The sequence below is a fragment of the Larimichthys crocea genome, unplaced genomic scaffold (assembly GCF_000972845.2).
Source record: "Larimichthys crocea isolate SSNF unplaced genomic scaffold, L_crocea_2.0 scaffold148, whole genome shotgun sequence".
NCBI lineage: Eukaryota > Metazoa > Chordata > Actinopteri > Sciaenidae > Larimichthys > Larimichthys crocea.
In genome coordinates, this window is record NW_020852030.1 from 314,018 (window position 1) to 339,875 (window position 25,858).

Here is a 25,858-nt window from a genome sequence, read left to right on the forward strand (position 1 = left end):
GGGTCTGGTCTAGTTGATAAGTTCCAGTCACAACTGAAGAAGCCTCTTGGAGGAGCATATTGATCAGACTACCTTGACCCTGACTGTTTGGATGTTTGATGATGTCCTACCTGGGAGAAGCTGAGGCTCTGTACGTCTGCTCCGTTGATCTTCACGATAGCGTCCCCCGGCTGCAGCGAGGGGCAGTGCCTTCGATCCCAGACTCTCCTCACCACCGCCAGCTGACCTCCTTGCCCTCCTGCTGTTACACTGAACCCCAGACCACCACTCTCGCTGCGCCTGAGGGGCACAGGTACAAGCTCCCCTCCAGGAGCTGACCCAGGCGAACCTGCCCCGAGGGGGAGCACCAGTCCGGGGTTTCCCCGGGACGTCGGAGAGGGTGCTTGGTGATTGGCTGGACAGCCGTTAAAGCCGCAGGGTGGGACATCTCTGGGTGGGGTCACAGGGATAGAAGTCTGGGGCATTGGTGGGCGCTGCACTGGAGCACCAGGAGGTGTGGAGGAGGAGGGCAGGGTGGGGTTGTTAGCGGTGGTGGGGCTGGTGGAGTTTTGGAGGAGGCCCGTCTCCGCCTGAGAGAGGGGAAGTTTGGACAGAGCATGGGAGGACGAGGAGGTGATGGGGAGCGTGGAGGAGGAGATGGGGAGCGTCGACGTAGACAAATCGCTCTCTGAAGACTTGGAGCTCTGATGGTGGAGGAGGGAGGAGGAGGAGAGAGCAGGGAGAGTGTTGCTGTTGTAGCGAATCAGAGAAGACCTGCAAAGAAGGGGAGCGACAGGAAACGAGAACTTCTGTAGATGACTGACACTACCGGTACTACTTAGGTACTATCAGTACTCTGGTACCACATACCACCATATGTGCTAACATGCTCATGCTAACAGTTAAGCTCCTCTCACCTTCGTGTTCCAGCACTGGACAGGCCACCATCGCAGTCACTGTGACTGGCTGCTGTCCTCTCTAGAGGAGGGAGTGGTGGACCCAGCGGGGGTTCAGAGGAAGTGGGCGTTGGCGGGCCTGTGAGCCCGTTTGTCATTGGCTGAGCAGTGTAGGAGGGCGGGGTTTGACTCAATCCTGGTCAGAGTGAAGGAGTCAGTAAACAACAGCTTCAAATACAAACAGCTGTTACGAATGTTACACCAACATTACGGGAACGTTACTGCATCACGTAAAATAAAGTGTTCATTTCCTGACCTGGCGTGCCGTTGGCGTCCAGCGTTCGGCTGTAGGTCAGGTGTGTCAGGCAGCGGTTCACGTTGGAGGTGTTGGGGGGTTCGCTGGGAGTCTGCGGCTGTTGAAGAGGCAGATTGAAAATCTGTGTGTCATTCAGGGTCACTGCTCATGTAAAAAAAACATATTAAACATTGAACGCACCGTCTCCAGATTCTGTTTGGGACATCCATCAGGGTTATAGAGCATTGGGTATCCTCTCCTCAGCACCACGTCCACACTCTGACCCATCGGCACCGACTTCAGCATCTCCACAACCTCTTTATGAGAGCGACCCAACACACAGCTGTCATTGATGTAGACCAGGATGTCCGCTGGAGGACCAAAGACCAGTGTTATGGAATTTTCTATCCTTAGGTTACACAAGGTCCCGTGTGGGCCTTGAGGTCCTCAGCAGTATTAGTTGTTTGGCTTTGGTTGGGAACAGTAGGTGCCAGTCTATCTCAACACTGTGGTGTCCAGGGTCACAGAGACCTGTTGCTGCCTTCATAGACATAATAGATAGCTTGTTGTTGACGGTCCAATCTGTGTAAACAGACATCTGTGTCTCCAGACTAGAACATGCTGACAATAACACCTCCATGGGTAAAGACATTCTCTGTGACTCATTCTGGGCGTGTAGTATTTGTGCTGTTATCTTGGGGTTTAAAGTCGATCCACCAGGATGAGTTGGGCAGAATGTGAGACCGACTCAGGCACTTCTGATGAACTTTGAGAGTGTCTCTAATTCCTAAACAAGTATAATACCTTTAACAAGCGTCAATAAATAATACAGCATCAGACATCAGAGGCTCCTGAACACTTTCTGAACTCCTGACCTTTGACCTTTGACTTCAGCAAGATCTCCACAACAAACAGGAGACACATTCAGGCTCATCCACATCTGACCCTAACCCAGCTCCAATCTCTCAATCACAAAACAACATGGTGATTGCCAACAAACATTTGAGCATGTTTTAAGTTTGTTGTCTACGCGTATGACGGCCTCTTCAATTAACGGGAAGAATCAAATCTGATTGAATGGGTTAAAGTCTAAAAACACTGCTGAGGTCATCACTGTTGTCCAGTAGGAACGGAGTGAGGTGTTCATCAGAAGTAACTATCATTAATCTCCAAGAAGAGTTAACTCGTTAAACGTTTCTCCTCTCATGAAAGAAGCAAAGCGTCTTCACAGATTTAACCCTTCTTAAAGAAAGACGATGAACGAGAACCTGAACATGAAAGAGACGAACACAAAGTTCAGGTTAAAGTTTTAAAGACATCAAGGACCACAAATCTTCAAACTGACAGACAAAACGACCATCCACTGACGTCCACCTCATCCACTGACGTCCACCTCATCCACTGACCGCGACGACTGACGACTGACGACTGACGACTGAAATGTCACTTATAAAATCGATTTCTGAACTCATCCTCAAACATTATTAATGTTTTAAACTTTTATTTGAATTATTTAATGTTTGAAAAATGCAGCTTGTTTTCTACAGTAATACTTATATGATGTAATATGTATAATTTGTAATATATTTACAATATGTGTTTCTATAAAACCAGAAAATCAGTCTGACATGTTGAAGACTGACACTGTGAGAGAGTGTGTGTGTGTGTGTGTGTGTGTGTGTGTGTGTGTGTGTGTGTGTGTGTGAGAGAGTGTGTGTGTGTGGTTGTAGATCATGAGGTTTTGTCTTGAAAACAATAAAGACATGTGACCTGAATAATCCTGCAGACAGAGAACGTGCCTCTGTCTCAGCAGCCAATCAGGTGTCAGGTGTTTAATCGTTTTCTGGAGTAGCTGTTGAAGGAGCCACATATGTAATGTCTGATTTGACCACCATGTTTTTCTGGTATGTACTGAATACAGGTGAGCACCTGGTATGTTCATTAGATCAGGTAAGGTCAGTCCAGGTTTACAGGTGGTTCCATTGTTTTTTTTGTTTTCTAAATACTTTGTGCTTTGTCCACACAGTGAGCTTCACACCTACCCTGACAGGACCAGTATGAGGTGTACGATGAGGCGTACCTGTATTCAGGGCTGGTGGTCCTCCGGGTGTCACGCTGTACACCTGTAGAAACTCTCTGGGTCGACTTCCTCCCACAATGTTAAAGCCGAAACCTCGAGGGCCTTTGGACAGACGAGTGTGGATCGAGTAACCCTTCAGCTGACTGGGCTGCTCCGTGAACTCTGGGACTGAGACACAGGACAGGTGAGGACAGGTGAGGACAGAGACTACGTCTATAAGGGGACAGGTGAGGACAGAGACCAAGTTCAGGAGGGGACAGGTGAGCACAGAGCACGTCCATGAGGGGACAGGTGAGGACAGAGACCAGGTTTAGGAGGGGACAGGTGAGAACAGGTGAGGACAGAGACCAGGTTTAGGAGGGGACAGGTGAGAACAGGTGAAGACAGAGACCAGGTTCAGGAGGGTACAGGTGAGGACAGAGACAGGTTCAGGAGGGGACAGGTGAGAACAAGTAAGGACAGAGACCAGGTTCAGGAGGGGACAGGTGAGGACAGAGACCACGTCCATGAGGGGACAGGTGAGGACAGAGACCACGTCCATGAGGGGACAGGTGAGGACAGAGACCAGGTTTAGGAGGGGACAGGTGAGAACAGAGACCAGGTTTAGGAGGGGACAGGTGAGAACAGGTGAAGACAGAGACCAGGTTCAGGAGGGGACAGGTGAGGACAGAGACCAGGTCCAGGAGGGGACAGGTGAGAACAGGTGGGTATTGTCATTATCAGAGGTGTGAGCAGCAGAAACACTCTTCCTACATTTCCCATAATGCATCTGGAAAGCGTGTCTTTCATTTTTTGGACGTTGATGAGGAAAATAAAGTTGAGTTAACAGGATGTTAAAGTGACTGCTGACTGTCAAAATAAAAGTCACATCCTCAGCAGGGTTGAGCAGTTTAACAAAATAAAACATTCGCTAAATATTAAAAGTATAAAAAGTCACTTTAAGATATTTAAATTAGTTAATCCAGATCAATCAATCAATCAATCAATCAATCAATCAGTCACTCACGTTCTGTACAGGAAGTCGTCTCTTTGTTCTGAGTTCGAGGATCCAGCCAGCTGGTCGTTTTTGAATTATGACTGAAAGAGAGATGACATCATCATCTTTAAATATATTCTAACATATGTTAAAATATATGTTTTAATATAAATATATTCTAACATGTTTTAATAAAAGTATATTCTAACGTGTTTTAATATAAATATATTCTAACGTGTTTTAATATAAATATATTCTAACATCAAACATTCCGACTCAGCTGACACCATCAGTACTTACTCGATGTAGTACGGCTCTCCTGAATCACTGAACGCCAGCTCCCAGTTTTCAGGCAGTGGACCTCCTCCTCTTCCTCTAGCTACTCCTCTTCCTCCTCCTCCATTCTCTGTTCCCTCCCGACTCCCCACAGCAGACTCCCATGATTGGCTGAGAGTGATAGTGGTGGGCGGGGCTCCAGCTGCTGATTGTTTAATTAATTAGTTTAATTAACACACAAACACACTTTAACTTTAAGTCAATTGATCCAATACTGCAGCTGCTGGATCACAACAATGATGAAGATGATCAGCTTCAATCATTGATCAGAATTCTGATCAGCTGATCTACTCCATGTTGTCACAGTGTGTGTGTGTGTGTGTGTGTGTGTGTCATACCTGACAGTCCGCTGTCCTCCTCACTGTTGTCTCCTTCCTCCACAGCTTTCTCCAGGTTACTCAGAGATTTGCTTCTCGTCCTGAAGTTCCTCAGCAGGTTTCGATGTTCCTGATACGTGATTGGAGGACTCTCTGGACCGATGTGGACTGGGCGCGGTGTCCCGTAGTAATTCCCTATCATCAGATTTTAACACAGTTAAAGCCACATTTTATAACTTTGTTCAACTTTATAACGTGTGTTCTCACACTATGTAACTTTAATTTGTTATAAAAATTAGGATTATACTGGGGTGCAGATGTTTTAACTCATATAGAGAGTGTGTGTGTGTGTGTGTGTCCTGTTTGTTGCACGTCTCGTCCACTGTGTTTACCGAGGCTGGCAGGGAGAGATAATTATAAAAAAATAGTACAAGAACAGGAGAGACAGGTTAGGGAAGTATCATTTGGATGTGAAACATAATGCTCATTACTGAGCAGAAAACCAAAAAAGGTGGGAGGTGTCCAAGACAGCCCATTTTTAAAAAACGAAGTGTTAGAGCTCCTCAGGAGCCTTTTCTCTGTGAAACGCTCCTTCTTCTACAAGAATACTTTGGATCCAGTCTTCCTTATTCAAGAGTCTTTCTTTAAAAATTCCCATAACATAATTAACTATCAGAGTGTAATCAGGTGAATGGTGTCCGTTAACTCCTGTTAGAAGTACGTAACGCCTTACAGCACTAAGTCACACAGCAGCAACTATTTCACTGATTCTGGTGAAACTGGATCATATTTTATGGAGGAAATGTTTTCTGGTTTTCCCTCTGATGTCCTCCGGCTGCTCCGCCTCAACTCTCTGTGATTTTTAAAAGAAAAATAGTAAGACTAGTCAGCAATATTAATCAGTAACATTAGCTTTCTGCTATGTTGTTGTTGTGTTGTTGTCGTGACTTTGACTTCATCTTTTATTCATGTAGATAAATTCAGCATCATCAGTCAGAACAGAACGTTTGTGTGAATTCAGTTTCTATTTTGGTCTCATTAATCCAGATTAACTCTGCACAGAGCGATGTGGGACGCAGTGAGGCAGGTTTGCTGTTTAAAGGATTACACACAAAATCCTCAGAAACCACCAACACTGGACCACCTGCTGCAGGCCTCCATTCATCCACGATGTCGATCCATGATGTTTGTTGCTCACATCAAGGTGAATATTGTCTATATAAATATATAACTGGTGCACTGAGACAGATGTTCTTGTTTTTATGTGTCCACAGCGGCTCGTGTTCAGCTGCTTGCTGCTGACTCTGGATCAGAACCTCATGAAGAGAACGTGAACTGTTCCTTTAACATCTCAGCCAGACAGTACTTTGCAGTAACGTCCAGCTGCCACCAGGAGGCAGTAGCTACATCTGGGTAAGTCAAAATATGTTCCTCCTAATATTTCAAAATAAAAGCCTTGTTCAGAAATGAAGGTTCCCTAAAGAGCGTTTAATTTGAAATCCATACAGGAAGTGCTGAGTTTTGACTCCACCCGGCTTCAGTCTGCAGCTTGTTGTGGGTGCGTTTGTTTTTCGTACCTTTGAACTTGCCGCTCTCCAGCAGAGCTCCGGACTCCTCCAGAGAGAAAAACTCCTCGATGGACACAAAGTTGTAGTCCACACCTGAAATCTCTCCGTCACGAGGCTGCCGCGTCGTACCTGTGGGGCGGGGACACAGTGATGTCATCACAGAGTGTAAACACACACACACTTCAGTACGTTTCCACACACACCAGGTGACCTACAACACACACACACTGTTTGAACATGCTTACGCTTCCTGTAATCATTAACAGAGTTCATCAACCTGCTGCTGATTGATCAACCAATCACACACCTGATCAATCAGTGTGTGTGTGTGTACAGGTGTGTGTGTGTACAGGTGTGTGTGTGTGTACAGGTGTGTCTTACAGGGCACCGCCCGCAGGTACAGGTTCTCCCTGATGAGCTGCTGCAGCTGACTGTCCATGGAGCCCGGAGTGAAACACTTGCTGAGGTACAACCTGAGGTCCTTACAGAGGGAGGAGCCTGCACACAGACAGGATGTGATGTCACAGTGAGGTCACACTGAAACCTGCACAGGTAGAGTTTCAGCTTTACTTACCTGGTGAGACAGTCTTGATTCTGATTGGATGAGGACAGGAGTTGAGCACTCCTCTGACATCACCGAGAGTCATCCCTAACACGGGCGTCCCTCCGATCTCTAAGATGATGTCACCCACAGTGGCCCCGCCCCCGTGGGCCGCTGTGACGAATGGGAACTCGCCGTAGTCTGCCCCGCCCCCGATGGCTAGACCCAGCTCACCTGAGCCACCGCCCAGCGGGACGAAGCTCTCCTGCACCTGAGAGGAGGGACAGGAGGAGCAGGAGGTGTTAAACATGGAGGAGGAGGAGGTGTGAAACATGGAGGAGGAGGAGGTGTGAAACATAGAGGAGGTGGTGTGAAACATGGAGGAGGTGTGAAACATGGAGGAGGAGATGTGAAACATGGAGGAGGTGTTAAACATAGAGGAGGAGGAGGTGTGAAACATAGAGGAGGTGGTGTGAAACATGGAGGAGGTGTGAAACATGGAGGAGGTGGTGTGAAACATGGAGGAGGAGGAGATGTGAAACATAGAGGAGCAGGAGGTGTTAAACATAGAGGAGGAGGAGGTGTGAAACATAGAGGAGGTGGTGTGAAACATGGAGGAGGTGTGAAACATGGAGGAGGTGGTGTGAAACATGGAGGAGGTGTGAAACATGGAGGAGGAGGAGGTGTGAAACATGGAGGAGGAGGAGATGTGAAACATGGAGGAGTGAAGACGGTGTGAAACCATAGAGCGATTCGGTGGTGTTAAACATGGAGGAGTGTTGATGAAAATGGAGGAGGAGTGTGAAACATGGAGGAGGTGCTGGTGATAACTGAAACCATGGAGGAGGAGGAGGGAGGTGAATACATGAAGTGTGAAACAGGAGGAACGGAGGAGAGAGGTGTGAAACCATGGAGGAGGAGGTGTGAAACATGAGGGAGTGTGACATGGAGAGGCGTGAGAACATAGAGCGAGGAGTGGAAACTGAGGAGGGTTGGTGCTAGAAACATGAGAGGGGGAAACTGGAGGAGAGGTGTTAGAACTAAGGAGGTGGAGATGTGAAACATGGAGGAGGAGGGGTGGAAACCATGGAGGGGAGGTGTGAAACATGAGGAGGGGACATGAGTAGATGTTAACATTAAGGAGGAGGAGGTTGAAACGTAGGAGAGGGGATGTGGAATGTACAAAGGAGAGATATGAACGAGGAGGAGGTGTGAACATGGAGGAGGAGTGTGAACATGAGGAGAGGAGGAGGTTGTGATGTGAGACCACCTGAGACATGAGGAGGAGGAGGCGGTGTGCAACATGGAGGACGAGTTGTGATGAAACCTGGAGGCGGTGTGACTGAAACCTGGAGGAGGTGTGAAAACAGAAGGAGGAGGTGTTGAAAATGGAGGAGGAGTGTGAACCCTGCGAGGAGGTGTGATGAAACATGGAGGAGGAGGTGTGTGAGGTTTGCTGAAACATGGAGGCGGAGGAGGAGGTGTGAAACATAGAGGCGGTGGTGCTGCAACATGGAGGAGGTGGAAAATGGAGGGGAGGTGTGAAAACATGGGGAGGTGTGAAACTGAAGAGGAGTGTGTGAAACATGGAGGAGAGGGTGTGACACATGGAGGAGGTGTGAACCCATGGAGGAGGAGGTGGTGGAAACATGGAGTAGGTGTGAACATGCGAGGAGGAGGCGTGACACCTGGAGGAGGCGGAGTTTTGTGAAACATGAGGAGGAGGTGTGTTTCGGAGGAGGGTGTGCACACATGGATTGGACGGTCCCTGTGTGAAACATGAGGAGGATTCTCCCCGGTGTTGACACACACTTTGCGAGCGAGCAGTTGACAACATGCGGAGGAAGAGCCCCCCGCTCCCCCCCCCCCACCTCCCCCCCCTTCCGTGCGCGTGTTGAATTGTGAAACCATGGAGGAGGAGGATGTGAAACATGGAGGAGGAGGAGGAGGAGGTGGAAACATGGAAGGCGGAGTGGAAACCATGGAAGGATGGTGGTGTGAAACATGGAGGGGCGGACGGGTTTGAACCATGGGGAGGTTGTGAACATGGAGGAAGGAGGTGTGAAACCTGGAGGCGGAGGTTCTGAACCATGCGGAGGAGGGTGTGAAACAGGAGGAGGAGGTGTGCAACATGGATGAGGAGGAGGAGGAGGGTGTGAACCCTGGAGGAGGAGAGGAGGATGGTGTGCTAATGAATGAAACATGGAGGAGGCGGTGTGAAAACATGAAGGAGGAGGTGTGAAACATGGAGGCGGAGGTTGCAACATGCCGAGGCGGCGGAGGAGGAGGTGTGAAACAGCATGGCGGAGGAGGTGTGAACGGGAGTGTGAAACATGGAGGAGGAGTTTGCAACTGTAGGAGGAGGAGGAGTGTGTGAACCTGGAGGGCGGAGGAGGGGAGGTGAAATGAAGCATGGGGAGTGAAATGACAGGAGGTGTGAAACATGGGGAGGAGGAGGTGGTGAAAACATGGAGGACGGGAGGGTGGAAATGGAACGGTGGTAAGACATGAGAGCATGAGAGGCGAGGCAAACGACCATGGAGAGAGGCTGATAGGTGAATAGAAATGTGCGAGAAACCTGAGGACGGAATGTGAAATGAGGAGAGGTCGAACATGGGAAGTTGAAACACCTGGGAGGAGGTGGAATAATGAGAGACGGTGTCACACGGTGAGGCTCACAGTACGTGTTACCTTGGACCGACGCCAGTGCAGCTTCTTCACCGTGGCTTTAGACTATTTCGGGCTGAAGCTGCAGCACGCCAGAGAGAAGTCAAAACAGGACTGAGCATGCTCAGTAAACCACGGCAACACGCGGGCTCATATTTACCATTTTAATCTGAATTAATGATGTCATTTCATCCCTGCAGTCTGTACACACACCTGTACACACCTGTACACACCCTGCTACACACCATTTGTTTCCTCCTCCCTCACTGTCAGCTAGGGAAAGCCACTTGATCCCTGCGTTCCTCACAAAGCTTCCTTGTCTCCTCAGGATTGCTTCTTTGCTGATTTTGTCTCCACAGCACTTTGAAACATGCTTAACATTATGATAACTTTCCTCAAACGTTTCCTCCATCAACTCATCAAGTCTGCTTCCGTCTGAGAGAGAACAGCCGAGTGGCCAGGATGGCAGACGGCGGGAAGCCCACACAGACCACACACACACACACACACACAAATACCACAATACACGCCGTTTACCACACAACCACACACAACACACACAACACACTGTTGATTGGTAACATTGACACAAAATTTAAATTAAGTGGAAAGGAGACACGCTGAAAGCGAGAAAACAAAGACCGCCCGTTATGAGCAGAGACGGCTCGTTATTGAACGAAAGAAACGGTCCGTTATAGTCGAGAAGAGAAGATCCTGTTGAGTGAGGAAACAGGAGACACCCTCTGTGGGAACAGGACACGTCGTTTTATGACGTGGGAACAAGGAGCCCCTAAGCGGAAGGCCAACCAAGGACACGTTGCCCCTCGTTATGAAGTAGGAGGAACACAAGGATCCACCGTCCCTTCGTATGACGTGAGGTCAAGGCCACACCGCGGAAGTCGACAACGGATAGTCAACCTGGGCGACAACCGTCCCCCTCCTGCTTACTGAGTGACAGTCATGAGAAACCAGGAGACACTCCTCGTATGAAGTGAGGAAACAAGGAGGACACGTCTCGTAATGAGTGCAGTGAGCGAGAAAACACGGGACGACCACGTCCTCGTTTGAAGTGAGGAAAACAAGGAGACCACTTCCTCGTTCTGAAGTGCGAGGAAAACAAGGAGACACTTCCTCGTTATGAGTGAGGAAACAAGGAGACAACGTCCTCGTTATGAAGTGAAGGGAGGGGAGGAAAACAAGGAGACCACGTCCTCGTTTTGAAGTGAGGAACAAGGAGACACTCCCGTTATCCTCGTTATGAAGTAACGAACGGAAACAAGGAGAGAACACGTCCTCGCTTTTGAAGTAAGAGGAACAAGGTAGACACGTTCCTCGTTATGAAGTGAGACGAAGAAACAAGGAGCACTTCCTCGTTTTAAGAGAGTGAGGCAAACAAGGAGTACCACGTCTCGTTTTTGAAGTGAGGGGAAGGAAACAAGGAGACACGTCCTCGTTATGATAGTGGAGGGGAAACAAGGAGGACCACTTCCTCGTTTTGATGAGTAGATCCGCGAAGGAAACAAGGAGACACTTCTCGGTTTTGTTATAGTCGGGAAGGAAACCAAGATGACATTCCTCGTTTTGAAGTAAGAGGAGCCAACAAGGAGACACTCCTCGTTTATGAAGTACCCGTGAGGAAACAAGAGAACACTCTGTTATAGTGAGGAAAACAAGGAGACACTTTCCTCTTTGATTTTTGAAGTGAGGAAACAGGAGACACGTTCCTCGTTCATGATTCCAGTGAGATGAGAACAAGGAGACACTTCCTCGTTTTGAATGGTAGGATTTTCCCGTTGCCCACCCCCGGAAACAAGGCGACACCGTCCTCGGTTTTGACAGTGAGGGAAACAAGGAGACACGTCCTCGTATTGAGTGAGCCTGAACAAGGAGGCACTCTCCCCCGTTATGAAGTGAGGAAACAAGGAGACACAGTCTCGTTATGAAGTGGAGGAAAACCAAGGCGACACGTCCCTCGTTATGAAGTGAGCGAAAAACCAGAGAGCCAAGTCCTCGTTATAAGTGAGGAGAAAAAGGAGAACTCCTGGACCCTTCCTCGTTATGAAGTGACCCGGAAACAATGGAGACCACGTCTCGTTATGCAAGTGAGGAAACAAGGAGACACGCCTCGTTATGAATTGAGGTTAAACAAGAGAGACACCAGTCCTCGTTACCTGAAGTGATCCGGAATTTACAACGGAGACACTTCTCTCGTTATGATAGTGAGGGAAACAATGGAGACCATAGTCCTCGTTATGAAGTGTGAGAGGACAAACAAGGAGACACTTCCTTGTTTGATCTGAAGTGTCCATGTCGGGCAGGAAACAAGGAGACCATTCCTTGTTTGAAGTGAGGAGGGGAAACCAAGGAGACACGCCTCGTCCCTATGGAACGTGAGGAGGAAACAAGCGAGAACACGGGCATCGTTTTGCAGCTGAGGAAAACAAGGAGACACGTCCTCGTATGAAGCTGAGGAAAGCGAAGGAGGAAACAAGGGGAGAAGACGTAATCTTTTTGAAGTGAGGAAACAAGGAGACACGTCCTCGTTATGAAGTGAGGAAACAAGGAGACACGTCCTCGTTTTGAAGTGAGGAAACAAGGAGACACGTCCTCGTTATGAAGTGAGGAAACAAGGAGACACTTCCTCGTTTTGAAGTGAGGAAACAAGGAGACACGTCCTCGTTTTGTAGTGAGGAAACAAGGAGACACGTCCTCGTTTTGTAGTGAGGAAACAAGGAGACACGTCCTTGTTATGAAGTGAGGAAACAAGGAGACACTTCCTCGTTAGATTTGAAGAAACCGTGGCAACCCAGAGTTGAGTTCAGCTCAGTTGCTAGAGCAGCTGTCCTGTGTGAAGGCTCAGTCCTCACTGTGGAGGTCCAGGGTTCGAAGCCGACGTGTTACTTCAAGGCTGGACTATTGTAACTCTTTGTTATCAGGCTGCTCCAATAAGTCTCTGAGGACTTTGCAGTTAATTCAGAATGCTGCTGCACGAGGAACCAAGATCAGAGATCACATCTCTCCCATTCTGGCTTCCTTGCATTGGCTCCCTGTTAAATCTAGAATAGAATTTAAATTCTTCTCCTTACTTACAAAGCTCTTCATGGTCAGGCACCATCATATCTAAAAGAGCTCATAGTCTTCCACCTTTTTTCCCTGTTAAAGGTTTTTTGTGGGCAAGTTTTTCCTCACTGGAACCGAGGGTCTAAGGACAGAGGGTGTCACTCCCTGTACAGATTGGAAAGCCTCAGAGGAAAATGGACTTTGTGACTTTGCAACAAATAAAATAAAAATAAAATTTGATTTGATTTGATTTGAAAGAAGAGGCAAGTGACTCATTAACTAATGAGGAGGTGAAGGTGAAGCAGTGGTTAGCACCGCCGCCTCACAGGTTCAAACCTCGCCTGGTTCTTTCTGTGATAAGCTGGAGACTTGTTCATGGCGGACCCCGCCTCTGATGCAGAGTCATCCACCCTCTGTGACCCCGATGAGGAGGACAGGTTACAGACGATGGATATGAAGATGCCTTCTAGGTAATAATGAGGTGAGAAAGTGTCCTTGTTCGTCATGATGTCACAAAGGTCCTCACTTTGTACCTAGGGCATGAACAGGTGTTCTGAACAGCGTTCGTCAGGTACAGACAGGAAGTGATACTCGTCACAGTGTGAGGTCGAAGTGTCACCATTAACACATCATTAACACATGCTCGCTCGCCCGGTCTCGCTCTCTGTCACTTCCTGTCTGTCACTTTGTTCTTACAGCTTCAAAATAAAAGACTTTACAGTGTGTGTGTGTGTTACCTCTCTTTGTGTGTGTTCAGTTTTCATGTCCAGTGTTTCTCTCTCTCCTCTTTCTGTCGTTATGTCGCTCGCCCGTTTACCTGTTTCCCTTCTCTCTCTCTCTCTCTCTCTCTCTCTCTCTCTCTCTTAATGTCGCTCGCCCTCGCTCACCCTCTCTCTCTGATAAGAGCGGTCAAAGTACAGCGTGATGTCACAGAGTGTTCGGGGAGTGGACTTCTCTGTTTAAAGGAATGTGTTTGTGTCTATAGAAACACCTGTCAATCAAACCCATGTGACCTTCACTCAGTGTTTGTTTGTGGACAGTTGAGCAGAAAGCATGTCAGCCGACTGTGATTGGCTCCTTTTTTTTTTAAAGTTTGTCATGTCCTCGTAAACACGTCACGTCCTCATAAGTACGTCCTGTCGGACTGAGTGGCGTCCCCTCTTTGTTCAGAAACAGTGTGTGTGTGTTCAGTCATGCGACGCCCTCTGCTGGTTCAAACTCGTCATTTCATCTGAGTGTCATTGTTGAACCTGAGTTGGTGACTGGTCGAACACTTTACCTGTGAGGTAAACTTACGTTTCTCTCTGAATATTTAGAGGAGTTGGAGGAAGAGGAGGAGGAGGAGTGCAGTCACACTGAGCGTCTCCGTTGCTGACGGTAAACTGCAGACGATGACATCATCAACGTACAGAATTCATGATGATGTCATCGGCAGACATTTCTACTGAGGTCAAACTGTCTGGGGTCAAAGGTCAAAGGTCACATGATGGGCAGATAGCTTTATTTGTTGCTAAGAAGCTAACCGCTAACTGCTAACAGAACGCGAGGCAGCGTTGTTCAGCTAACAGGACGCTACCTAGCTAACAGTAGCTACAGTTAGCGGCTAAAGTGAAGCTAACAGTCTGAGCAGCCGATAAATAAATAAAATCTGATCCATGTCGTCACATCAGGACGGACACGTTACAGACAAGATGAATGATCCACATCAGCTGAGTCAGACTGCAGAGACTAAAGCTGCTGATGGACCAGATTCACTTCAGACCGCAGAGACATGACCGAGACCAGCAGAGCAACAACTGACCACAACCACAGTCAGTCAACCAATCAACCAACCAACCAACCAACCAATCAACCAATCAACCAACCAATCAACCAGTCAACCAGTCAACCAGTCAACCAACCAATCAACCAATCAACCAATCAACCAACCAAACAACCAATCACAGAAGTCCTTCCTCTTCCATCATAACAACATATCAAACATCACACGTAAAACAGCTTCTGCTTCAGTCTTTATGCTAAGCTAGGCTAACTACAACACGTTTGTATGACATGATGAATCTTCTCAGTTCATATGTACATATGTGTGTATGTGTGCAGATTTCATGTGACAGACAGCACAGCTGGTGTTGTGCCAGAACAGGAGCTGGGCGAGCGTTAGTAACATAACCAGGCTCAGCAGCTTCTACGGACATGATGGCAGAGGAGAAGAGAGTGAAGAGGACGCTGACGGAGGAAGCTAAGAAGAGAAAAGGAGAGAGTGAGCGAGCAAGAAGCCGCCGGACAAGAGTAAATGTGGGACTGACTTTTAGTGGTTGGTGAGAGCTTGGTGAAATAAAAGGCTGAAAGACAGACGCCGAGCTGGGCTGACTGCTGCTGGACTAGGCAGTGACATCAGCTGCTGCTGGGTCTGGTTCATGATTGGCTGCTTGATCAGAAGTAATGTAATTAGAGTAAATACTCGAGTACAGCTGAACATGATTACACAGTGAGGTTACACTCTGACTTCATGTTACTTTAATGTTATTAACGTTTGCAGGTCGTGTCCTGGTAAATCTGAGGCGTCCCCACAGTGAACAGAATGAACAGCACCACCTTCAGGACAAACTGAGTACTATACCGAGCTGTGTTAATGTTAATCACTCATTAACTGTAATTATCATTACATCATTTATTATCATTCTATTGATTATTAGAGTCACTGTTTGTTTTCTGTGCTGACTCTCTCACTGTATTCACCTGATAGACACACTCACACACACACACACACACACACAAATAAAAAAATATGAAACTGTAAAAATATAAAAACTTATTTTTAATGTTTTTATATCAGTGTTCAACATGTGCACAAAGGAAGTGTGTGTGTGTGTGAGTGTGTGTGTGTGTGTGTGAGTGTGAACGACCTCCTGTTTAGTTTTACTGAATTAATCTGAACCACATTAACTCACTGCACCTCCTCCTCCTCCTCCTCCTTCTTCAGGTACTACACCTCCTTTCAACCTTCACTTTGTGCTCCGTCTTCTTCATGAACACAGCACCTCCTCATGAAGTAGCACCTTCAGCACCTCCTCTGTAGTAAAACAGGAGAACATGTGGAGAACACCAACACTCATGCACACAGCACCTCCTCTCTCCATCAGGTACCTCCATCAGAGGCTCCTCCGGTGTGCACCTCCTCCTGCTGCCTCATCAGAGGCGGTCAGAGCAGACAAAGAGCCGCAGATCTGCTGTCCACCATGTAAACACACACACACACACTGATGCCAGAGCAGATGATACTACAGCACACACACACGCACACGCACGGTGATGGTGGTGATGGAGGATGACCGTCAGTCCGCTGCTCCTCAGTCCGGGCAGCAGGCTGTGTGTGTCGGCTGTGAATGTGCTGACAGCGCCGTTTGTAGCTGCAGGAGCACCAACCCTCCGATGAACCGGGGCTTCTCGGTTAAAACGACCGAGAACAACGCGCCCCCGGCGGGTCGTATCAGACCGGGACCCCGCTCCCTCCATCCCCGGTGGTTCCGTTACCTTCATATTCCTGCCGTGTTCCTCCGGTTCTCCTGCCCCGCGCGGCGCCTCTCCTCCTCGCTCCGGTTTGAATCCTCTCCGGGCTTTTAGTGTATTGATCGCTCCCTCGGTGATGCTGCTGCGTGCGTGCGTGTGTGCGTGCGCGGCGGAGGGGGCGTGCACGCGTGACAGTGCGTGATGTCCACTGCAGGTAAAAATGCAAAACGCTGAAAGGTGGAAGATCACACACACACACACACCGTGCACGCGTGTCGAACATACTGCGTGTGCGCGCGTGCACGCGACGCCCTTAAGTAGCTGTGCAGCAGCTTTACTACAGTCAGTGTGTGTGTGTGTGTGTGTGTGTCCACCATCCACAGCAAGGGGCTGATCATAAAGGAGGTGTGTGCCCGCGCGTGTATGTGTGTGCGCGCGTGTGTGTGTGGGGGGCTGGAGGGACTCGGCAGGAAGGAAAGAGGAAGGAAGTGAAGAAAGAGCTCCACCCACAGGGGAGGAGTCAGCGTGATGGAGGAGAAGGAGGAGGAGAAGGAGGAGGAGGTGTTCAGGGTAATAGGCTGACATCAGCGTGTGTGTGTGTGTGTGTGTGTGTGTGTGTGTGTGTGTGTGTGTGTGTGTGTGAAAGAGAGAGAGAGATACTGAAGTCACATGACGCCAAAACAGCAAATACTCTGCGTAATACTCCTTGTAATACTCTGTGTAATACTCTGCATACTCTGCGTAATACTCTGCATAATACTCTGTGTATTACTCTGTGTAATACTCTGTGTAATACTCTGTGTGCTCTGTGTAATACTCTGTGTAATACTCTGTGTACTCTGTGAAATACTCTGCGTTCTCTGCGTAATACTCTGTGTAATACTCTGTGTAATACTCTGTGTATTACTCTGTGTAATACTCTGTGTGCTCTGTGTAATACTCTGTGTAATACTCTGTAATACTCTGTGTGCTCTGCATAATACACTGTGTGCTCTGTGTAATGCTCTGTGTACTATGTGTAATACTCTGTGTACTCTGCATAATACTCTGTGCTCTGTGTAATGCTCTGTGTAATACTCTGTGTAATACTCTGTGTGCTCTGTGTAATACTCTGTGTAATACTCTGTGTACTCTGCGTAATACTCTGTGTGCTCTGTGTAATACTCTGTGTAATACTCTGTGTACTCTGCGTAATACTCTGTGTAATACTCTGCGTAATACTCTGTGTACTCTGTGTAATACTCTGTGTAATACTCTGTGTAATGCTCTGTGTAATACTCTGTGTAATACTCTGTGTGCTCTGTGTAATACTCTGTGTAATACTCTGTGTATTACTCTGTGTAATACTCTGCGTAATACTCTGTGTACTCTGTGAAATACTCTGCGTACTCTGCGTAATACTCTGTGTACTCTGTGTAATACTCTGTGTAATACTCTGTGTATTACTCTGTGTAATACTCTGCGTGCTCTGTGTAATACTCTGTGTAATACTCTGCGTACTCTGCGTAATACTCTGTGTACTCTGCATAATACTCTGTGTAATACTCTGTGTATTACTCTGCATAATACTCTGTGTGCTCTGTGCAATGCTCTGTGTGTTCTGTGTAATACTCTGTGTAATACTCTGTGTGCTCTATGTAATACTCTGTGTAATACTCTGTGCTCTGTGTAATACTCTGTGTAATACTCTGTGTGCTCTGTGTAATACTCTGTGTAATACTCTGTGTGCTCTGTGTAATACTCTGTGTAATACTCTGTGTACTCTGCATAATACTCTTTGTAATACTCTGTGTATTACTCTGCGTAATACTCTGTGTACTCTGTGTAATACTCTGTGTAATACTCTGTGTAATACTCTGTGTACTCTGCATAATACTCTGTGTGCTCTGTGTAATGCTCTGTGTGTTCTGTGTAATACTATGTGTACTATGTGTAATACTCTGTGTACTCTGCATAATACTCTGTGTGCTCTGTGTAATACTCTGTGTGATCTATGTAATACTCTGTGTAATACTCTGTGTAATACTCTGTGTGCTCTGTGTAATACTCTGTGCTCTGTGTAATGCTCTGTGTGCTCTGTGTAATACTCTGTGTATTACTCTGTGTGCTCTGTGTAATACTCTGTGTACTCTGTGTAGCAGGTGGTTCTCCTGTCAGGTTGGCCTCATGTCATTCTGTGCAGTGAAACACAAACTGCAGTTCCTCTTGTCGTCCACTTGAGGCTGGTCCCAGCAGTGAGTCAGTGTCCATAAGTCCCCATGTTTACAGCCAGGTAAGTTCATAACAGCACATTCACTGATCAAAGGTCCCCAGTTTGTATCTTTTACAGACATCATGTGTACGAAGAGTGAAGCAGTTTTAAACGTTTCATTGATCATCACGTGACCAGCTGCATCATCACAGTTTTTCTCCGTCTTTGGCTCAGTTCTTGAAACAGAAGTGACACTCTGAAAACTCGGAGATGGTTTGGCAAACAGTCTGACAGTTCAGACAGATTGGATGTTGTGTCAGTGTGGCAGAGCAGCACTGAAGCATCCCTCATGTATGCATGCATCTCCATTCACAATGTTACTGTACCAGTTTGTTTGTTAGCTAACACAATACAACTGTGTATAAAACTGAAAATCAAAATCAAAACAGGATTTCAGGGAGGAGTACCTCTGAGGTCTGACATCACACACTGACACACATCATACACATGAGATGACTTACAGAGTGAAAACCTCCCTCCTCCTTCACCTCCTCCTCTCCTCTCCTCATCAAACACCTCATACTGCCTCCTTTCCTCCCTTGTCCTTGTCTTCTCTGTCTGTAGCGCTCTGTTTACCCAGCAGGAGGCAGCAGAGCTCTGTGTGAGGGATGACATCATTCAGAGAGGATTCTTCATCATCATCATCATCATCATCATCATTGCTTTATTCACAGATGTGACCGTTTGGCTTTTTTCAGGTAGATAAATAAAAAATATTTTTATATAAAAATGATTCAACAATTTCTGTTTGTGAAGAAATGTGACATCACAACTTTTTAAAACTCTTCCAGGACTTTTCCAGGAGGAGGAGCAGGACACTTTGATTGACAGGTGGGTGTCATCACGAGACTAGCGATTTTAGACTTTTAATCTGTGGGACTTCACGGAGACTACGTCCAGGTTTTAGTCAGTCTGCGGGGATGTCACGGAGACTACGTCCAGGTTTTAGACAGTCTGCGGGGACGTCACGGAGACTACGTCCAGGTTTTAGACAGTCTTTGTGCTTCATGCTGGTTTCAGATGAGACAAAGGGCGTTAAACATTTTCCTTCTTGACTTTGAGCTGAAATTGAACATTGACACTTCATCAGCCGATGGATTAAAGTGTGTGTGTGTGTGTGTGTGTGTGTGTGGGTGGGTGTGTGTGTGTGTGTGGGTGTGTGTGTGTGTGTGTGTGTGTGTGTGGGTGGGTGTGTGTGTGTGTGTGGGTGGGTGTGTGTGTGTGTGTGTGGGTGTGTGTCCTCAGTGAAGGTCGTGTTCGTCTCTCTTGAAGTTTTTAATTTACTTGAGGACACTGATGAAGACTTCAGGTTTGATAATGAAGAACAAACAGTTGGACCTTCAGCTGAGAGAGAGCCAGCTGATTGGCTCCTTTATAACGTCACAGACGACATTTAAAAATTAACTTTAAAGGTGCACAGTATCAGAATAATAACCGTTAGCTTGTTAGCATGTTAGCCTGTTGTTGCACGTCTCTTCTCTAATGTTAGCTCAGTTTGTTTTGGACCACCGTGAAGAAGAAGAAGAAGAAGAAGAAGAAGAGGAGGTTTACAGGGAAGTGGAGCAAGTGTCGTGCCAGAACAGGAGCTGGGCGAGCATTAACAGTATAACCAGGCTCAGCAGCTTCTACGGACATGATGGCAGAGGAGCAGAGAGTGAAGAGGACGCTGACGGAGGAAGCTAAGAAGAGAAAAGGAGAGAGTGAGCGAGCAAGAAGCCGCCGGACAAGAGTAAATGTGGGACTGACTTTTAGTGGTTGGTGAGAGCTTGGTGAAATAAAAGGCTGAAAGACAGACGCCGAGCTGGGCTGACTGCTGCTGGACTAGGCAGTGAGATCAGCTGCTGCTGGGGACCTGGATGATGATTGATCATCAGTAATGTAATCAGAACAAATACTCGAGTACAGCTGAACATGGTGACACAGTGGGATTACACATTTTTATTCTCTCTGTCCCTTTAATTCTCCGGCTGACCTCCCCTTTAACACACTGAGCTGTTTTCAGGTTTAATCCAGAGAGAGAGAGAGAGAGAGAGAGAGAGAGAGAGAGATGATGATGGATGGATGAAGTCAGATTAGTGAACTGAAGCTGAATTTGTCTCCTCGGATGATTTGTCTCATTTCTTCTCACTTTCCTTTTTGTGGATTGAAATGATGAAGTGATGTTTAGCTGGAAAAGTGGATTCATGTTTCTGCAGATGAACAAATGAACAAGTGATCAGCTGAGATGTGTTTGTGAATCAGAGAAGAAGATGATGATCAGGGTGGACGGATTAATGATGATTGTTTGGAGCTGAGAGAAGAAGAAGAAGATGTACGAGGAGAGGAAAAGTAAGTCTATAAATGTTTTCATCCATCAGATCAATAAAGTATCATCAGGTTCAATTCATCCATCACTCTGTTCAGAAAACATCAGAAAATATTCTGAAATTTTTTATTTCGGTAACGTTTCAGGAGCGTTAGAGGAATGTTACAGGAGCGTTACAGAAGCTTTTCCGGAACGTTTCAGGAGTGTTACAGAAGTGTTACGGGAGCGTTTTGGGATTGTTTAGGGAACGTTACAGGAATGTTACAGGAGCGTTACAGGAGTGTTACAGGAGCGTTACAGGAGTGTTACAGGAGCGTTTTGGGAACGTTACAGGGGTTTTACGGGAATGTTACGGGAGCGTTACAGGAGCGTTACAGGAGTGTTACGGGAGCGTTACGGGAATGTTACGGGAGCGTTACGGGTATGTTACGGGAGCGTTACGGGAATGTTACGGGAGCGTTACGGGAATGTTACGGGAGCGTTACAGGAGCGTTACAGGAGTGTTACGGGAGCGTTACGGGAGCGTTACGGGAATGTTACGGGAGCGTTACGGGTATGTTACGGGAGTGTTACGGGAATGTTACGGGAGCGTTACGGGAATGTTACAGGAGCGTTTAGGGAGTGTTACGGGAGCGTTACGGGAGTGTTACAGGAGTGTTACAGGAGCGTTTAGGGAGTGTTACGGGAGCGTTACCGGAGTGTTACAGGAATGTTACGGGAGCATTACGGGAGCGTTACAGGAATGTTACAGGAGCGTTTAGGGAGTGTTACGGGAGCATTACGGGAGCGTTACAGGAATCTTACAGGAGCGTTTAGGGAGCTACTGCTAGCCGCGGGGCACACGGAGCGCTTCACATCCGTGTTTATGAGTTTCACTTTCCTGCAGAGCGTGCTGTGGTGTTAGCCGGCTGTATGTCACGTTTAGACTAAAGCTATCTGTCCATCATCAGGTGTGTAAATCACAGAGAGTTGAAGCAGCCGGGTCAGGACAGGTCGGGTCAGGACAGGTCGGGTCAGGACAGGTCGGGAACTCACTTTGTCTCTCGTGAACACCTCTGACCTCAGTGGGCGGAGTTAGCACAGACTCAGTTTAATCCTCCTCATCCTGAGGATCAGACTTTCCATGGTCTCCATGGATCGTCTGATAACGTTGTCATGGAAATGAGCCTTAACTCATGTGACATCATCGGTTACCGTGGCAGCAGAGTTAATCCGCCCTTTTGTTCTGTGATGAAGCTGATTTTAGTGACATTACATTTATTTTATTAGACCATGATGAAACATTAAAGGTCCAGTGTGCGATATAATAATCATAACTGTGTTATAATAACAACTAGCTAACAACTGAGTGTAAACAACAATAATAACTAGCATACAGAGAAGCTAACAGATGCTAACATGCTGAAGGGACCGCCCACAGAATCCTGGACTGAAAACTGTTTTAACGCCCGACTCCACGTCAGGGACACGTCATCAAGTCTGTTTACACAAACTATTTAAACTGAATAGCCTTTACACAAACGTTAGTTTAACGTTAAACTAACGTTACCTCCTGTTGATCCACACTGACCTGTGATCAGCTAAGCGGTGTCTCTGCACTAAGTCACACAGCACCAACTGTTTCACTGCTGTTAGCTCATGTTAGCTCAGTTTGTTAGCCAAGCTGCCTACACTGTGAGCTCAGAGGTGGATGATGTTCCAGGTGTTCTCACACCTCTCAGGTAAACACCTGTCACCATGATAACCATGATGGATTCTGTGTGTGTGTGTGTGTGTGTGTGTGTGTGTGTGTGTGTGTATTCCAACATTCATGAAATAAACTGAAGTGACGACCTTCCAGCTGGACGAGGCTGGAGGGCAGCGTGACACACACGTACACACACACACACACATGCACACACACATGCACACATGCACACACACGCACACACACACACAAACACACACACCGTTGGTTGGTTAGTTAGTTAGTCAGTCAGGTAATTGGTTGGTTAGTTAGTCAGTGGGTTGCTTGGTTGGTTGTTAGTTAGTTAGTTAGTTAGTTAGTTAGTTAGTTAGTTAGTTAGTTGGTTGGTTAGTTGGTTAGTTCGTTGTTAGTTAATTAGTTAGTTAGCTAGTTGTTAGTTAGTTAGTTAGTTAGTTAGTTAGTTAGTTAGTTAGTTAGTTAGTCGGTCGGTCGGTCGGTCGGTCGATCAGTTAGTTAGTTAGTTAGTTCGTTGTTAATTAGTTAATTAGTTGGTTGCCTTTGTTCATTTCAGTAATAATAAATAATAATAATAGCAAACAGACGTTTGTGTTCATTGAGTCCTCAACATGATGTGAAACATGTGTCACTGCTTCATGAACGTCTGATTTCCCACTGACAGTGAACATAACTCCAGTTAAAGTGGTGCGTTCAGGGACATTTACTGTTCACCTCTATATCTGTACAAGTACAACAGCTGGACAGCAGCAAGGCATTCTGGGAAGAGAGAGATATGGTCATGTAATCTGTGTGTGTGTGTTTGTGTGTGTGTGATCTGGGCCGTGATGTATGCGTGTGTGTGTGTGTGTGTGTGTGTGTGTACCTGAGGACCCTGAACACACGCACACACACACACACACACACACACACACACACACACACACTCTCTGATCTAGGTCACAGCTGTTCACTACAATATTTCTGTTTTCACTTCCTCTGAATCTGTTCATCTTCATCACCATCATCTTCATCACCATCATCTTCATCACCATCTTCATCACCATCATCTTCATCATCACCATCATCTTCATCATCACATCATCATCTTCATCATCACCTTCATCATCATCATCTTTATCACCATCTTCATCATCATCATCATCATCATCTTCATCATCATCATCACCACCATCATCATCTTCATCATCATCATCTTTATCATCATCATCACCTTCATCATCATCATCTTTATCACCATCTTCATCATCATCTTCATCATCATCATCTTTATCACCATCTTAATCATCGCCATCTTCATCATCATCATCATCTTCATCATCATCATCATCTTTATCACCATCTTCATCATCATCATCATCATCTTTATCACCATCTTCATCATCATCATCATCTTTATCACCATCTTCATCATCATCATCATCATCATCTTCATCATCATCATCTTTATCACCATCTTCATCATCATCTTTATCTTCTTCATCATCTTCATCATCATCATCTTCATCATCATCATCAGAAATCTTGAGGTCAGTGCTGGAGGAAGAACTCAGATCTTTCAAAGTAAAAGTCTCCTGTTGGAGCTGCTTTCAGATACTTCTCTGTCTGTCTGCAGGTTCTGGTCGTAATGGCTACGCCAAAACAGTGGAGGGGGAGGAGGGAGGAGGTGAGGGTGAGGAAGAGGAGGAGGAGGGAGGAGAGGGGGATGAAGGAGGAGAGGAAAGAGACACAGAGTGGGACGAAGAGTTGGACGGAGGAAGCGAAGGAGGCATGAGGATGACGAGGACGGACACGCTTCATTCAACTACGAGTTCAACCGGAACACAGAGGAGGAGAGGACAACACGCTAAGAAACAGGTGAGACAACATGCTAACGTTAGCTTACTCAGGTGATACTGTAGTTATGGAATGTTCATGATGATGTCAGTGATGATAATGATGATGTCATGGCTCCTCCTCCTCAGGTGCAGGGCAGTAACCAGGTGCAGCGAGCTCCCCGAGCGTTATTCTGTCTGAAGCTCAACAATCCAATCAGACGAGCCGCTCTCTCTATTGTCGAGTGGAAGTATCCTTTTTTCTGACCAATCAGCTGTCAGCGTTACCTCACCTGTGTGCTAACGAGTTTTGACCTGCTGAGCTTCCTTAACGAGTTTCTCAGACCATTCGACATCTTCATCCTGTTAGCCATCTTTGCTAACTGTGTCGCTCTGGGAGTCTCTAAACCGTTTCCTGAGGACGACTCCAACTCCACCAACCACGACCTGGTCAGAGCGTGCACACACACACACACACACACACACACACAACATACTCGACTCACTTCCTGATCCTGCATGTTTCCATTTTCCTGTTACTATGACGACCCCTGAGTTAGCAACCTACACAACACCTGACCAATCACCAATCAGGTGACAGTTACAATTCCTCTGCTCCATCCTGATTGGTCAGAAACAGTTGACTGTGTGAAGGTTGCTGGTTTGATTCCATGAAGCTAACAGAGAAATTTAATGCTGAGCAGAGGGACGGACATCTGTGTGCATGCACTGTTCCTATACATATGACAATGTGAGGACATGTGTTTGTATTAGGACATGTGGGGACATTAAGTCCACGCAAGTATAGACAGACCAACATGGTGTGTGTGAGTGTGTTTGTAGAGCAGGGATGATGACAGATTGGAAATCCTCTGAAAGGCTCACACACACACAGCTTTCTGTTTTATTGTGAAAATCCTCATCAATGTTGATGTTCATGTGTTTGACACAAAGGAGCTGAATGTAGAACAATAAAAAATAAAAATTAATAATCGATAAATGAACCACAAGAAGGACGAGATAAAAAACAGATAAGACCAGATACAAACACACCAAACGGGGACAATGGTCAGAAGACTACAGAGGGAATAAACAACAAGAGCTTCTGTTGGTAGCGCCGCCCTGCTGGCAACAACAATAACTAAGAAACTAAGAACTAATAAATAAGAAACCAAAGGACTCTTTACAGATGTTTCCCAGATGTTTGTTGGTTACAAAAGGACTGAAGGCTGCAGACACATTTATAACATGGAGCTGTTTTAAACATGTTTTGTGTTTTACAGCATAAATTCAATGAATACAGTCGAGCTGCTGTCAGTCAGCTGTGTTCATGCAACAACAACCGACATCTTACAGGACATTTCTGTGTTTCAGGAACAAGTGGAGTACGTCTTCCTCATCATCTTTACTGTGGAAACATTCCTCAAAATCTTGGCCTACGGTCTGGTGATGCACCCGAGCTCGTACATCCGCAACGGCTGGAACCTTCTTGACTTTGTCATCGTCATCGTTGGGTGAGAAAACACAAGAATGGATGGAAGTTCTCTGTTTAGTCTCTGGT

At 46.6% G+C, this 25,858-nt stretch overlaps 2 protein-coding genes across 3 annotated transcripts in view; one reads left to right on the forward strand and one right to left on the reverse strand.

The window, feature by feature from the left end:
• LOC104935493 (membrane-associated guanylate kinase, WW and PDZ domain-containing protein 1) overlaps positions 1-7,299 on the reverse strand; it is a 25,874-nt gene extending 18,575 nt beyond the window's left edge. Inside the window, exons 1-11 of one of the 2 annotated variants that reach the window (XM_027275621.1) lie at positions 7,022-7,299; positions 6,829-6,945; positions 6,457-6,576; positions 4,901-5,074; positions 4,527-4,704; positions 4,257-4,327; positions 3,251-3,418; positions 1,372-1,541; positions 1,192-1,288; positions 897-1,071; positions 111-753 (exon numbers count right to left, since the gene is read on the reverse strand). In XM_027275621.1, the coding sequence (XP_027131422.1) occupies positions 111-753; positions 897-1,071; positions 1,192-1,288; positions 1,372-1,541; positions 3,251-3,418; positions 4,257-4,327; positions 4,527-4,704; positions 4,901-5,074; positions 6,457-6,576; positions 6,829-6,945; positions 7,022-7,298 (2,190 nt within the window). In that variant the 5' untranslated portion in view covers position 7,299. Of the gene's footprint in view, positions 1-110; positions 754-896; positions 1,072-1,191; positions 1,289-1,371; positions 1,542-3,250; positions 3,419-4,256; positions 4,328-4,526; positions 4,708-4,900; positions 5,075-6,456; positions 6,577-6,828; positions 6,946-7,021 lie in introns of both variants that reach the window. The other variant, XM_027275620.1, reaches the window with a different exon arrangement.
• Positions 7,300-20,534: 13,235 nt separating this feature from the next.
• Positions 20,535-25,858, forward strand: part of cacna1fb (calcium channel, voltage-dependent, L type, alpha 1F subunit) — a 32,937-nt gene continuing 27,613 nt past the window's right edge. The window contains 5 exon segments of the mRNA XM_027275647.1: positions 20,535-20,804; positions 24,099-24,340; positions 24,448-24,548; positions 24,642-24,747; positions 25,672-25,811. Coding sequence (XP_027131448.1) covers positions 20,786-20,804; positions 24,099-24,340; positions 24,448-24,548; positions 24,642-24,747; positions 25,672-25,811 — 608 coding nt within the window. The 5' untranslated portion in view covers positions 20,535-20,785.